The following is a 16209-nucleotide window of genomic DNA, read 5'->3' as shown; positions in this document are numbered from 1 at the left end:
AACTATTCAAACTATTCAAAATTAAACTCGTTCTAGAAGTCTGAATGTCTAAAAATGCGTATTGGAAGACAGCTTCAGCTATGCTTACTCCAGGATTGGTGTTCCTGGAAAACCAGACAAACTGCAAACTATGACTGAAAAAGGAATTAAATACAAGATTTCTCACCTGGATTTCTCCTATAAGGAAGCTCTAGGGACCTAAGCCACACAAAGAAATACATGAAGAATCAAGTAGTGTCACTGGCTTTTTAAGAGAATGGTTTAATAATGCTCCTCACCACCCTTCCTGAGAAATCCTTTGGCTGTTCCTAGGCTGGTGACTGTGACAGTGCTGTTGCAGTGAACAGCGGTGCCACTGCAGGATGACCCAAGGCATCTTTCAGGAGCTGGTGCTCCTGGGGATGGTGTCAGTGCAGACACAAGCTACTCAGAAATGCCAGAATTTGGTGTGGTTTTCAGTGAGAAGCAATCCCCCAAATTGCCTTGCACAGGACTGCTAGGCAGGCATTTGTATTTGCTTTGCAGTTCATACAGAAGTCTGCCACAGCACAATGGGATGTCTAATGTGGAACATCACATTAACAATATTTTATATTTATGTAGCACTCTTCATCTCCAAGGGTCCCTGAGAGCTTTACAACCTACATACATGGCATAGCAATGAAGCAGAGCTATAATTCTTCTAATTAGCTGAACATGAGCACATGGCACAACAGATAATGCTACTGGTCACTTCTCTCTCTCTCTGCAAAGGGCTACATGATATTTAGCAGAGGCATGTTGCAGAAGCACATTCAGGTTGAGGGAAAAAAATAAACTACACAGGTTTCCTTAACGCCTGTGCCTATCTTCCTTCAGTACATACCCACACTTATGTCAACTGCAAGACACAGAAGAGGGGTAGCCCAAGCCTTGCTGCTTGTTAAATAGCTCCACTTTCACACCAGATTCAGCAAGTTACCATCACATGCTTAGCTGGTAAGGTTACAAGAAAAGCTAGTGAGCAGCTGCAGTTCAGCACACACCAGCATCACCTTCTTTGTAAGATTAGTATGATCATTTCTTTAGCAAAAAGGAAGAGCAGGCTATTTAATACACACGTGCCCAGGAGATCAATGCTAACATCTAAGCGTACGTGTGTGCAGCCCACCAACCAGTAAAACTAATTACAAAAATCAATTTCAGATACTTTTCTGAGCCTTTCATTTCTCAATATACTCCTAATTGATTTCTGTTAGAGCAGAGAAAGCTTTATTATTATTATTATTATTATTACTACAAAGGAATGCAAGAGGCGGCAATGGTCAGTGCTTAAGTGGCTTACCAATGCTTTCGATGCAAAAGGAGAAAAAAGGAAAAGAAAATGCATTTTATTCACAGTTTTGTCATCTGCTGGAAAGATGGAGAAGCCTTTGAGATGGTGACAAAGCACAAGAGAAAAGCTGGCAGGAGACAGTACAGGGCAGAAGAGGAATGTGACAGGATTGTGAAATACAGAATGTGAGAAGGTTGTACCTATTTTTAGATTGGCAGGGATGATCAAGTGTAAAAGCAGTACATTTCCATGAACAATGTACAGTTCCTTCCATCCTGAAAGGTCAGCAGTGCGCTTATAGAAAGAGGGCTCTGATCATGTCTATATTAGAGATGGGAGGAAAAAGGTTAAGAACCAGACCCAATGTCCAATCATTCTTTCTACAAACTTCAAAACTCTGGATTAGTCCCTAAGGGTCTTTGCCAAAGCTTGTCTACTGAGCCAGCAGCAGTCTTCAGCATGTAGCCATTCAGGACATGAAAAGAAATGCATTTTTGCAGCATTATGGCTTAGACACACACAAGCACCTAATGTATCCACAAAGCCCACTTCCCTAGCTGAAAAGCAGGGAAAGCAAAGCATGTAGAAACATTCAAAGAAATGGAAATTTTCCATTTTCTTCTCTACTTAAAAGACAAATTTAACCAACGTCCATCACCATACATGCTGAGCACTAAAGGCAGAGAGGAACACTATGATTTATCTTCCCAAGTCTATACAAGACTTCCTGGGTCTGTGCAAGACTCACATTGAGAGGAATAAAGCCTTTGAAACACTGGAAACTCCTGGCTGGTGGGGAGTGAGGCTGGGGGATGGATACTGGCGCCAGCCTGGACACACAACTTGTGCTTCTGCCCCATTAATTGCTAGCACATCCTCCCCCAGCCCTGGGGACAGCAGCGAGTGGCAGGCCCAGGTGGGAACCCAGCAACAACACCAGCAGCAAAAGTAGCCAATTAAGCCTCCAGAATAAGTGAATGAGGTGGGGAGGAAAATTAAGAAAATGAAAAAAAGAAGAAAGAAAAAAGATGGAGTTGCTTGGCAACAGGCAGGCAGAAGCAGCTGTGCAGCAGGTCAGGCTGGTACCCAGGCGGCGGGCTGGCCCATTAGCACCCTGCATCTCACGCATTTTGTGCCGGGTCTCCTAGTAACAGCCTGTGCATGCCGGGCTGCGTGCACCTCCCCTCCTCTCCTCCTGTTTCTCCCCATCAGGCGAGGCATCGCGGTTTGCCCTAATTACACATTCTCTGCTGCTTCAAGCTGCCATTACTTTGGTCCCCAGAGGAGTGGCAAGAACTTAAAAAAAAAAAAAAATCCTCTAATAAGGGCTTTTAGTTTCAGATTCAGTGGAGCTCTGCAAGCTCAGAGATGCAAGGCAAAGTAGCAATAGCAAAAGGAACAGATGAAAAAGGAAGAGGAAAAATTCAGCAGTGCATTGGGTCAGGTTTTGCCAGGACCATGAAATATATTTTTCCCCTTTATTTTTTTGTAAATTATCCTAGAGGGTAAACAATGAAGATATCCCTTCATGGGACAAAGCACACATTTACATATCTACAGCAATGTATCAAAGAACTGCTCTTTGGACACCCGTTTTTTAGGCCAAGGGTTTCTGAGAAATTGCAGGCAAAATATAAAGGTATATATTCCAGGCAAAAAATAAGACCCAGGTATGAAGAACTAGAACTGATGAAAAAAGACATGAAGAGTAACGGACATTCTCTTTTCCAAATGCTAACATCTTAAATGGTTTTGTTCCACAGTTTTGCTAATGAATGTGTGGGTTTGCTTATTCTACCTATCACAGTGATGATGTTTCACATCATTTACATGTCACCTCATGCCCTCCGTTTTGCCACTGAAAAATCAGAGAAATATCACAAAAAAAACACCTTAAGCTCACTGGCAGAAACAACACAAGGGGAAAATAAAATACATTCCCCTTCTTGTTTCCCAGTTTTGTCAACAACAACAAAACAAAACAACACACACACACAAAAACACACAAAAAAAACCAACCCTGAAGACAATCACAGTATCACAGTATCACTAAGGTTGGAAGAGACCTCAAAGACCATCGAGTCCAACCTGTCACCACAGACCTCATGACTAGACCATGGCACCAAGTGCCACGTCCAATCCCCTCTTGAACACCTCCAGGAATGGTGACTCCACCACCTCCCTGGGCAGCACATTCCAATGACAAATGACTCTCTCTGTGAAGAACTTTCTCATTGACCCAGTATGCTTTCTTTCATTCATTCAGATAGTGTATTTAATTTAGGGGTGGAAGTGGAAGCAAAATTGTATGCCTGAGCTTAAAAAAAGGCACTGGCAAATTCTCCCAGTGAAGTCTATCACAGTGTCAGAGCAGGACTACCTACACAGTGGCAGGCACATGATGTTTTTGAGGGAGATTTCATCCTTTCTGCTGCTTTCTCCCTGTCCTGGGGCTGAAGGTGGCAAACTGTACTTGGTGGTACAGGAGCTCCTTGCTGCCTTGTGCTGAGTATGGCTCAGTACAAAGGTGTTTGCAACACTGCTCAGCAAACCTTGGTGAACCAAGCGGTCTGGTCTCAAGAGCACAAGGCAGTGAGTAAAGATAATTAATTCTACCGACTAGGAAGTTTCCTCACCTGGATTTTTGGGAAAGGCACAATTTATGGTACCTCCCTTCAAGTTAAGGACAGGCAAGCACCCAGTTAGAAATCAGCCAGGTAATTCGTGCTGCCAGATGGTGTAACTAAGGGAAGACACAAATGTACTATGAAATTCCTTTGCTGAGTAACACTGCATCTTCGGAGAGAAACACTTTTTAAATGAGAGGTTTTCTGCACAAAACACATTTCCTAACACGTATTCAAAGCCAAAGGAAGCCCAGAAAAAGAATCACCTCTAGCATTCTGTGGGTTTTGCAAAGAATTCATTATGAAATTATATCGCATGTAGCACACTCATATCAAAGTTCACAACAGATCAGAACGTAGTCTATTCAAGTTGAGTTTTACCCAGATATTTTCAGAAATGTTCTACCAAAAGACTATTTTCCATTACATAAGCCAAGATTTTAGCTAAATGTGTCACACTCCTGCCCCTCCTCAATATATATGCCACATACACCTAAAAACCAAGTATTTTCCCTCCAACTTGTAAAATAACAAAGAGCAACCTACACTGGAAAAAGACCAAATACAGAAAAATTCACTATGGAGAAGGAAAAGCCTCACTAAGTTACAGGTTACCAACAAGAAGATGTCCAAATAGAAGTTTATGCAAAGTTAACCATAATACTATTCCATGCAGTTATATATTGAATAAAAGTACATGCAGATGCACATGCCTTTAATTTGAAAGCATTCATTTCCAAGAACTAATACAAGTTTCTAGTGCAGTAACGATCATTCATCTTCATTAAAAAAAAAAAAAAAAATAGAATGACATTGAAAAATTGTCTAACTAACCTATGAAGTTGTCTCTGTCAGCAGGAAGAGTCCAGACATACAAGGAATAAGGAATCAATCCCTGCTAAGCCTCCGACTGTGCACTATCATACATACAATGAGGACGCCTTTCTTTCAGAACTCAGATGGGGATCTGATTTATCTTGAAACACATGCTTGTCATCATTAGCTTATTTAACACGCCTGCAAATGCTTTTTCAGCATTCCATTCTTGTAGCCCCAGTTTTCAGTGCCAGGTTTTGAAGACCAGGCAGCTTCAGGAACAAATCTGCCCAAGACAACCCTCAGGTGCCTACCCACAAATGGTGACTGCTGGGATTGCAAATTGCCTGCAATACTTTAAAGGCTTTTAATTCTTACTAAGCCTTCTCATCATGGAAAGATTTTGATTCTGCAGTGATACAAAGGTTTTGGTCACTCTCAGAGACCTGTGGATAAAGTAGGTTCCACATAGTATTTTGTCTTCCCCTTTCCAAAATGGTTGCACTAATCTTTGAAACTGCCCTCACTTGACATGCCTGTCTCTTCTTTCAATCTATTGCAGCACATAACCATTCCCTGCTTGACATGTGGTAACCAAGTGGCTTTTGAGAGTGGTGTTAGACAGATGTTTTCTGAAGACATAAAGACTTTCTCCATAACTGCAGCAAAACAGAAATAAACTATTTTATTCATTAAATCCATCCTGCATTCTCTGCATCATAAGCCTGCCCTTCAGCTATCTTTCAGTACATTTTTTCAAGCATTTTTCCTAGTGCTAATGCAGACCTGATCTCCCTACGCACATCTGGTCTGTGCTATACAGTGGGCGCCACCACCACGATGTCCAAGGTTTTATCTGGGACCTCACCACCCCTGGCAGAAGCACGGATGTCTGCTGCTGTATTTTGTAGAATTACAGAATTGTTTTGTTTGGAAAATATCTGTAAGGTGAGTCCAACCATTATCTAACTACCAAGTCTGGTGTTAAATCATGTCCCTCAGCATCACATCTCTGCGTCTTTTAAGCACCTTCAGGGATGGTGATTCAACCATATCCCTAAGGAGCCTATTCCAGTCTTTGATAACCCTTTCAGTGAAGAAGTTTCTTCTAATATCCAATCTAAACCTCTCCTGGTGCACCTTGAAGCCATTTCCTCTGAAACTGTCACTTGTTACTAGGGAGAAAAGATCAACACCCACCTGACTACAACCTTATTTCAGGTAGTTGTAGAGAGCAAGGTCTCCCTTCAGCTTCCTTTTCTCCAGACTATGCTACCCCAGTTCTCCCAGATGTTTCTTTGAAACCCTGTTCTCCAAACTTTCCTCTACCTTTGCTAGACCCACTCTGGGCTCTCAATGTCTTGCTTGTGGTGAAGGCTCCAAAACTGAACATAGTACTTAAGGTGTGGCCTCACCAGCAGCGAGTACAGAGGGACAACATTTAGCAGACATTTATGTCAGCTTTCATGAATCTTGCAGTTCATCTCCTGCTGTTTGCCCAGATATGATGCAGACTCAAATACCCTCAACTGTGCATAGGAAGAACCTAACCCAGTATCTACCTTTGCAATGAGAGGGAAAAGCTCCTGAGTCCCCACAGGCCACTTTCCTCCAGCAAGTCCACCTTAGCTTAAAACAACATCTCTGAGCATGCACCTCTCATTCAGGCCTGGTGTGACCTCAAATACTCCAGAAGCACCAGTGCTTTGGACAAATGGACAAGAGAATTTTAACTTCCCTATGTTAACTTGCCAATTGTATCCAATGTGTGCTGCAGCAACATAAAGTGAAACTGGCAGGAGACAGGTTGAGGGTTCTTCTTCTGAGTCTTTCTCTGTGATGCCTATCATTTGCTCCCTTTGTGCGTGCCTCAGAGGGGCTCAGGTGTATATGGATATAAAGAAAATACTAGATGACAAACTGGAGATGGCTTCTCTGTGCTTTACTGAGGCAGCCCATTGTAACACTGGGAGGCACCTGCACTCTCCCTCCTGCAGCTGCTGAATAGACAGCAAACCACTTCCTGTATCTCCCTTGTGCCAAAAATCATCACACATGGCAAACAAACAAACAATACTTATTTACATTTCCAAACCCAAACTGTCCTATGCTATTGATTTGGCAACAGATGGAGCAGAAACTCAGGACTGGGAATTCAACTAAGTAACGGATGAACAAAAGCAAGGGCTGCTTTTGGCAGGGCATGTCCTCCTGCTGCACAGGAGGTTCACAAAGTTAGTTTCCTCAGCCTAACCTCTCACTCCCTCCACAGTGAAATACTCCCCTCCAAGCTTGCCAATGGTTAAAAGTCTTCAAAACCAGCAAGTTTTAAAGATCTGGTTGAGATTATTTTAATCAGCTTTGATAAACTCTTGTTATGTTCTTACCCTAAAGACTTAAAAAAAAAAAAACCACTAGCCCCACAACAAAACAGATCTTTTCAATTTGGCAATGCAACTGCACCCCAAAAATAAATTCAGCCCTGAATGAAGGTTTTCCTCATACTCCCTCCCCCAACTTCCCTTGGTTCCCTTGCTCTCATTTTGAGTGGCAAATTGGCCTGTTGCTTCAACTGCTGCCATGGGAGCTTCAGCATCCTCCGTGTCCCTTTGCTGAGTTGCAGCCCTGCACACATAGCTGGAGACTCACTAGAAAGCCATGTGCTTCTGTACAACAAAAAACCTTGGGTTTTAGCTTTCAATTCTCCTATGCTATCTATACTGTTCTCCCAAAAGATTTTCCCTAAGTTATTATTCAAAACCATTTATTCTGCAGAATTGGTGCTGTGCTTGGCTATTTGCTTATTAATTGGCTTCCTGTTCACAGGTGCTACCACACTAGCACAATACAGCAAAGTGGCTTCTCATTCATATGGTATCACTAACACAGATCATCTTTATTTTATACTCCTTTACTTTGTATTAATCTTCTTTATCTATCATCCAGCCTACTCTTCCCAATTTGGTCTTTTCCAACCATTTCCAAATTCTGGACATTTTCCCTTTATCTCCAACATTTTAGGAAAGCTCTTTTCTGCTGTTTTAAGTCCCATCTCAAAAGCCTTCCTGTTCATTAATGCAGTTTCTAATACTCTTGTGTCTCTCGTCTTTTTCTTGCAAATGTAGTAATTTGTTTTCCTGCAGGGTGGATTTGTTTTAGTTACTCTCATCCAGCACTCTGGATCAAAGAACTATATAATTTAAAATAAGATGTCCTGACAATGCAAAACAAGCCCCACGTATTTAAGTACTATCTTAAGATCACATGCAGACTCATAACATCTATTTACATGTGTATTTCCCACTTGTTTAGACTTTAGAAACCTAAATATAGATGTGAGATTCCCAACTGCTACTTCTCAGACTTCAGCTTAGGTTGTATCAGATCATGGGTTCAGATGGATAAAGAAAAAAACCCAAACCCTTCTGATACTTATAAATTGCAGCCCTCAGCGGAACACCCTAAGGGTCATATTTTTATCACTGTCCCAATCTTCAGTATTTCCTGATGGGTTTATATGTGAAGCTTTATCTCTAGCCAGAAATCGCCCATGCCATCTCATACCATGCCCTGTATATTACTGCAAGGAAGGCTGATATGAATGGTTTTGTCAGAAGATAGGAATCTCCTCTGGATGTCTTTGATCTGGGAGACACAGCCATATCCCATAACTAATTTTTCCATAGGTCACAGGCTAGCTCACCTCTAGGCTTATTTGAATCCAGACATTTGCCAGCACTATACTGTTTTCTAATTTAGGAAGCACTGATGACTATGCATGGGTTTTAGCTCATGCAAATTCCTTCCCTCTCCACTCCCCATTACACTGGCAATTCATCTCCATGCATGTGTGAAGGCTGGACAAAAATTTCTGTCTCTCAAAAGAGACAAAATGCCATTGTTTGCACTGATGTCTGCTCCATGAATAACTGTGAAAGAATGTGCTAGGGTTGGATTACCATGCCAGTCCTGGTGGCTCCTTCTTTAGATGTTTTTACTTCACACTCACATAAGCAGTGTGGTCTTTCCAAACCTACAGTTCACCTTTTCTTCCTGTTTACAGGACCATCTAGTATTTCTCCCCTGAGTGGCTTCTTTGCTGCCTTCTGACAGTAATTCCCTCCACTGCTCTCAGCTCCTTTACACACCCTTCACTTTAGATGCCCCAGCTTACTTTGAATACAGTCAAATATTTTCATTTCCCTTTCCATCCAGACAATGTTTTCCCCTTTCCCTTCCAGATTAAATTCTCTCCCACACAGATGATTGTTTTTCCCTCTCCGAAGGTCATCCAGAAGGTGGTTTCATAACCAGTTCAAACATTGGTGGCTCTTACAGCACTGTCCTGATTCTCATACTGATGAGATATGGGAGAATAATGTGGGGGATGCACCAAGTGCAATATGGGGTCTAACTGTCTCTGAGCTCCCCAGTAAAGCCCTAACAGAAAATTGTCTCCCATCTAGCAAGCTGCTATCAGTCTGTATTGCCTCCAGCCCAGCTGGGTTGATCATGCAGCAGCAAGGAACGCCAGCCAGCGTCTGTCTGGTCAGCCTTACATACGAACGAAAGGAATGCAACCTCCTTCCGCCGCCTTCCACCCCTTAGCTCCCCAGCCCATAGTTTTCTTGTTTTCATGCACTGTAGTAAATCCCTTTGATTCAGCAGTGGACTTTGCACGTGCAAGTTGGGTGACCAGCCCACATCTGCCTTCCTGCCTGTGAACCCCACACTGAGAGCTCTTTGTCTGTCAGGGCACTCACACCCTTTTACACAGAGCTCACATTGGCAGAGTGCTCTTGCATGACACTAATAAACTACCAGCCAAAGGAAAATATCTTGCAACCATTTCAGACCCTCTAGCTCAGCCACTGACTAAGCCAGGCGGCTACTGGCCATTGGCACTGGTGGGTGCATTCACAACCCACAGCAAACTCAGCTCACGACACACAAAAACTAAAGCACTGATGGGGGAAAGGGCTCCTTGTCCTTAGCCTTGAAGGCACACATGGGAAAAGAGGTAGCCCTGACATTTATAATTCAGTCTCCTCAAATTTCCATAGCTATTTTTCTCTGTGCCTTTCTTTCATTGGAGGCAGGAGCTTCCTGCAAGGAATCTCTACTGCAGAGATCAGTATGAACAGCTTTAATATCTTGATTGTACCAGCTCTGATTTAAGGCATCCAATGGTCAGTGTTTCTTAAGTGAACAGAACACTTAAGCAGGATGAAGGGGTCTGAATGACTTTGTGCTATGGACTCAAATAAGGTAGTCTGATAAGCCTACCACACACCTTCCTCTCACTTCACTCAGATTGCTCCCAAGATGCAAATGTTCAAAAGTATTTAGACAATCTGCTTTTCACAGAGAAAAATGGGAACCAGATGCCTACCTGCTCCCAGGTTCTGCATCAAATTGACAAGGCTGTACCCAGTCCTCATTGCAGAACAAAATAATGTCTTCTATGCAGCTCTGCATAGCTAGGATGGGATGGGGTACACAGTGGTTATATGGCTGCAAAGAGAGATTTCATCCAGGTTTGCATTCTCTCTTGTCTTTTGCTTTCCTAACAATCTGTGCCATCTGTTTAGGACTTGGTGGATTGAAACAGGAGCACTGCCATAAACTAGTAAATGGTTTAGGGGCTTGTTAAACCATTGAGTGGAGTGGAAACAGGGAGCTGCAGTTTCATCTGATACAGGTCTTCCCCAGCTCCCAGCAAAGGTAGACTTGCCTTTATTACCATGCTGAGCACTGCTGTGGACAGGCACATGCATTGACATGCATGCCAATGGCACTAGGTACAGTCTAAAAGGCTATTCAGCAGAAGTATCAACAGGGACAGCAAAAAATGTTTCTCATCATGTGCTGACTGTAAAACCTAAGATTTCACATGCTGATGTTACCAAGGGAAAGGTTTTGACCTCAGGTACAACATTCAACTAGACCAAAGGCTGAGTTCAGAAGCACACAAAACCTTGCAAAATTTTGACTCCAAAAGGTAGAGGTGTTGTGCTTTATGCACATGCTCTCTCAGGACTTCTTGTCCCCATCCCTGCCTACTGGGTTACAAAACATGAAAAACTCCACAAGTTCACACTTTGTAGGTGATTGTGTCTCATCCTTGACTAACTTCAGGAAGAAGTGTGTAAGATATATCACTTCCAGCTCAAGGAGGAAAGCAGAGGTCACATCTGAGCAGACAAGAACCACTGTGTCAGTGGCTCTCATGCTTTGTATTTATGCTTTCACAGAAGCTCCATTGCCTGCTAGAAGGCCTTGGTGGGGATGTCACCCCTCAACAGCTCTGGCAGGGTCCAGCCTCACAGCAGCACTGGAGCTACAACGAGTCTCCTGACATCACTGCTGCAGATTTTAAAATGACTGCACCACTTTCACTGGCTTTCAAATCACTAGATCACAAGTGAGGTCACTCCTGGCAAGGTGGCTATCCCCAGTAAAAGCATTAGAAAGCCCATTTTAAAAGATCAAAACCAATGCCTTTAATGTCTTAATATGATTTATATTTCAGACCATGTAACTTTTATGGGGCTGCCTAGCATTTGATGGATGCAGCTCTCTTAACAACCCACACATTTGTTTGATTTACTGCAGTGATCCAACATGTTATTTTCTACCTTGCAGGAAGAACCTTGCTTCTAGGAATCTGCCTGCATGATAAGACCGTGAATTAAATGTGCAGTTATCATAAGAGACCACACATTTTACAGTAAAATGGAGAAAACTGATTACAGCAATCCCTCTGGAAAGAAGAATAATCACATGATAAGACAGTGCTAATGGGAATTTATCATCTCTCATCACATGCGAAGCTTAGAACAAAGCAGCAACATACGCAAACTGCACCGCTATTACTGCCAATGAATACAAGCCCAAAAGCTACTGGGGATTATGAACAAATGACAGGAGAGTGGGGATCCTGAACAACCAAACCTGAGCCAATTCCTTGTTTCAAGAAGACTACACAGTGTAGCTTATATGCAATATTAGTCAAAGTCACCCCAAAATAACAGCCTGATATCTTTCCATACCTCCCTCTCTACCTGCACTATTCCATTCAAAGTCCACACATTCTGTCATTTGTCACCACTGTATTTTATCACCAGAGAAGTCCAAGATTGTGACTGTCTCAAGGATACATGCATCTCTGGACCTGCATGTCTGCATATACACACATGCTCTCTTACACACAAATTGCTCCTAAACCACTCATCTCAGATGTGAAATACATTTTTCACTTTTCCCCATACAAAAGGCAACAAAACTCACCCACTCTATTTTATATTTGAAGCAACTAACACAACTAAAATTAACATTTTTAAAGCTGTCTGGGGGAAGTGAGTGCTGAAAACCCAAAGTGGCACGCCCAGAGTTATAAAATGAATGATACATTGACATCTCTCAGGTATCCTAAAATTACTCTGCATCAAGCCACATAAGATATATGAAAACCCAACAAGGTAATGGTAGACAGTGAATTCCTCTGTTCTATTGAATAATGGGGTACATCTGCTGGTCTACCACACTTTTCCACTGCCCTGTTTCATAAATAGAAGCTTGGAGTTTCAGAAGATTTTTTTTTCTTTTTAAATGAGAATAAAAGGAGATGGTTACAGTTAGGTGGCAGGAGATGAGAGAAGCATCCTACACAAGTACCTGTATGAGTCCTCTGGTGAGCCTTTAAGTGGGAACTCTTTGTATAAACCTTACGGCACCCATTAAACTGACAGCGATGAACCCTCTTCTTGTTTTCTGGGGATGCTTCTGCTCCTGTACCTCCTTGTTCACTGTCACTTTGCCCTCCTTTTATCGTCCCCGCGGTGGCTGTTGCTACCCCCACTTTCACAGAGCTGAGCGACGTTTTCTTGGCCACCAATTTTAATGTCACTGTACCATCCACTGCCGAGAGAGTTTGTGAGGTTTTTACAAGGTGGCGGCTGAGCTCTGGAGAGGAAGGGGGCGTTAATGAGGTTACTGCATTGAGTTGGGCCTGGTTGACGGCTGGGTAGCCTTCTGTGGAAGAGCTGGTGGACTGCAGGCTGAGACATGTCTCAGATAACAGTTTGTCCCGTGAGAGGATAATGTCCATGTTCGTGCTTTTGTCACATGTACTGGTCTCCACTGGTAAAAGGATGGGGTCGAGCCGTCGGATATTGTCCTCTGCATCTGGGGCTGAGGAAGCATGAAGGAAGCAGTCCAAATCCTCACCAAAGGTCTCGGAGATCTTCCGTGGTTCAGTCTGAAGGTATCGCTCCAGCTCCAGGCATGTCTGCAGGAGAGGGGAGGGAGAGAAACCACTGTTAGAGAGAGATTGCAGCATAGCTCCTACCTAAGGAAGAAAACCGACATGATCCAAACCCATTCAGCACTCATGTGCACCAGTGCCTTCTTGCAAGATGATCCCATTTTGGGATATATGAGGACTTGGCTCTTGCTTGAGGCTGCTCTGAGACAGGGATATGGGAATATCAACATACAGCAGCAATTATTAAGACAGTCCTGAGGAAAGCACTCACCACATTTTGATAAGAAACTGTACATCAATCCATTGATACCAGGCTCTTCCCTGCTTTAAGTGTAATCTGTCCAACAGTCTCTTCCATATGAAATGATCCTAATGGCCCCATCACCTGGCCATGTACAAACAAAAAGTCACCTCTACAAAGAACTGCTTCCTCTCCCCTCACAAACATTACCTTTCACTCCAAATTTAACTTTGGGTAGTTGTCTGAGTTGTCTGTTCCTAAATCTGCTGAAGTGTATCATTTTAAGATACAAGACAGAGAAAAACTTTCAGTCACACCATAGCTTGTTTAAAAGGCCTGAGAGAAGGAATGACGTGACAGAAACAAGGGACCTGCTCTCTGTTTTATAGGGGTTTTGGCACAACTGGTCAAACAAACCTTTCTGGGTACAGGACACCAGACTTGCACACAAACAAATATGCCTTATTAAAAAGTATGTGAAGTTGCAAAGAAGCTGACAAAAACATGTTCCTGCATCTCTACAGCAGTAATCATCAGCATGACAATGGAGTGAATCTCCTACTTAATATGAGGTGCCCTGAGCTAGCTTCAATAAAGCCTCCAAGCACCATCACACTTCCCCGTGCTCTCTATAAGCAACATTATAAAGTTTTATTGTTTCTAAAAAATCATTTGCTGTAGTTTCAGAAGCTTTTCATGGAGTTTATTCATGATATTTTTCATTTCTCACTGTCTGAAAGGCTAGTTGGTTTAATACCACAACTGCAATTTTATAGGACTTGGAGAAAGAGACATTCTAATACTTTAAAGAAACCTCTAAAAAAATTACTCCTCAGAGAACATTTCTAAAGATATTAAGAAAGAGATTCTAGGCAAAAATTTTCAGTCTGTGTGAGCTGCCAACTCAACTACATCTCAACCTGGAGAGTCCAGGATCTGATCAAGAAAGAAAAGCTCTTTATGACCAGACAAGAGACAGAGACTCCTGCCTTCTGTATACAAAAGTGCCATCAATAGATGTGTAAAGAGGCCCCACTCACAGCCATTTAGGCAGTGCCAGGTAACTCAAGATTATTATTTTCAAAGTACCCAGAAAGCAGCACTGCTAGTTGCAGATACAATGTGGTGGGATGACTTTCAGAGTTCACAACAGACATAGCTTTATGTCTATAGAACAGCAACACATACAAGTGAGACCTGATATACTTTAGTGTGTAGATTATTTACAGAGGCATGGCACAGTACATGTGATGTGTGTGCATACAGGCCTGGAGGTGGGACACATACCAGTTAGTACTTGTTTTAAGCAACCTTTCCATTTTCTTTTTCCAGTGCATTTCTGCGACTGCAAGCATAGCTTTAACTGGGGATATGGCCTCTCCCCAGAAGAATCCTAACAGATTTTGTGAGCAATTTTCCAACATGCCCCACAATCTTCCGCGAATAAACCCCACTACCAGGAGAGGTGATGCTTTTGACTTCCCCACATTATGTAATTTGGGCTTTCTGGCCCACTTATCCTTCACCCAGTGGGGTAGAAACAGGTTTAGGGCCTAATAAATAAAAGACTTCCAAAGGAAAGAGCAAGCACAATCACAAATTAGTGATGGAAAGGGAGGGGGGCGGGAAACAGAGAGACAGGGACTCAAGGCCATTAAATCTGATGACAGTGACATGAAATTTCAATTGCTGTGGGATCAGAAAGCTGCATGCCAGCTCTGGGCTGCCCATGGAGAGGATGCGAGGTGCTGCTCCTTTAAGGCATAACTACCCCATGACAACAATAGTGGGCCTGACAGTTTTTTCCAGCTTCACCATTAATTTTCCATAAAGAGCAGTTTCTCGATGAGCCCTTTTCAGGCAAAGCCTGATGCTTCAGAAACCTGTAATTATTCCTGGCTCCCCCTCCCGCAGCCATTGCACCTGTGCCATTTCAAGACACCAGCTGGTCATGTCTTGCCTTCTGCCTCTGAAATCCAAAACCAGTGGATCAAGCCCATCTCCCCATAGAGGGGAAAAAATCCAACAACTCAAAGAAACAATATAATACAGTCACTCCCTCCCACCCCCCTCAGCCTCTCACCAAGTCAACAGGGGGGGAAGAACCTAGCAACGCTGAGCCAGAAAAGCCCTCCACATAATCTGCATGGCAGACAAAGCCTGGAGAGGGGTTACGGCCACAGCCCTTCCTTAACCCCCTGCCAGGGCCCTACCTGCTGCTGTATTTGCCAGAGCAGGCAATGGTGGGCATCAACAAAGTGTCTTTTCCCATATGCACTTCCCAGCTTCTGCCAAGTACCTTATGCGACCTTCCCTTCTCCTGGCCCAAATCACCCAGGGAGCGGTGAGGAAAGGTTTTGATACCAGCCTGCTTTCTTCACTCCTGCCCTGCCAAAACAATTTTCAGGCCAACTCTCTTGTTTTGAGCTCTGACCTGGAGCAAACAGTCAGGCTGAAATGACTAAGGTTCCCACTCCAGCAAGATGGACCACAAGGAGGGGCAGGAGAGTTCTTTGATCTTCATTCCCACAAAGTTATTTACCAGCAAGCAAAAACTACCAGTTTTTGTGGGAGCAGCAAGATATTGACCACTACCCACAGAGATTAAACCAAACTGCTGAATTCAGGTGGTGGTGATCTCCTACTTCACCTACCAGTCTGATGAGAAAATCATCCAAGGATACCTAACACAGGAGCAAGCAACTCTTGTCGTGCTCTTGTCATAGTTTAGTTGGATGTCCATCTTCTCCTTAACCACTCTTGAAAGAGATGAGGAGTTTTGTGTAATATGTCACATGTGACATTGAGTCTGACTATCCTTTGGTTGGTACACTGTAGGCAACTTGGTGGGTATTAAAATTTCTTGTCAGTGCCTGTAGGACTTGTAGCAATAAAGACTTCAGAAATTGCAATGGGAATAGGAAGCTGGCTCCCTTCAGTAACA

The 16209-nt window shown here is 43.1% G+C and overlaps 1 protein-coding gene across 4 annotated transcripts in view; it reads right to left on the bottom strand.

The window, feature by feature from the left end:
• KLF7 (KLF transcription factor 7) overlaps nucleotides 1–16209 on the bottom strand; it is a 63113-nt gene that overhangs the window by 22355 nt on the left and 24549 nt on the right. For all 4 annotated transcript variants that reach the window (XM_068138334.1, XM_068138335.1, XM_068138333.1 and 1 more), the window contains one exon: nucleotides 12436–13048. In XM_068138334.1, the coding sequence (XP_067994435.1) occupies nucleotides 12436–13048 (613 nt within the window). The remainder of the gene's footprint in view (nucleotides 1–12435; nucleotides 13049–16209) is intronic.

Source organism: Melanerpes formicivorus, unplaced genomic scaffold (assembly GCF_026170545.1).
Source record: "Melanerpes formicivorus ecotype bairdi unplaced genomic scaffold, bMelFor1.0.p_v2 SCAF_5, whole genome shotgun sequence".
In the NCBI taxonomy this organism is placed as follows: domain Eukaryota; kingdom Metazoa; phylum Chordata; class Aves; order Piciformes; family Picidae; genus Melanerpes; species Melanerpes formicivorus.
Note: the sequence above shows the minus strand (reverse complement) of the source record. Positions and strands in the feature narration are given on the sequence as shown.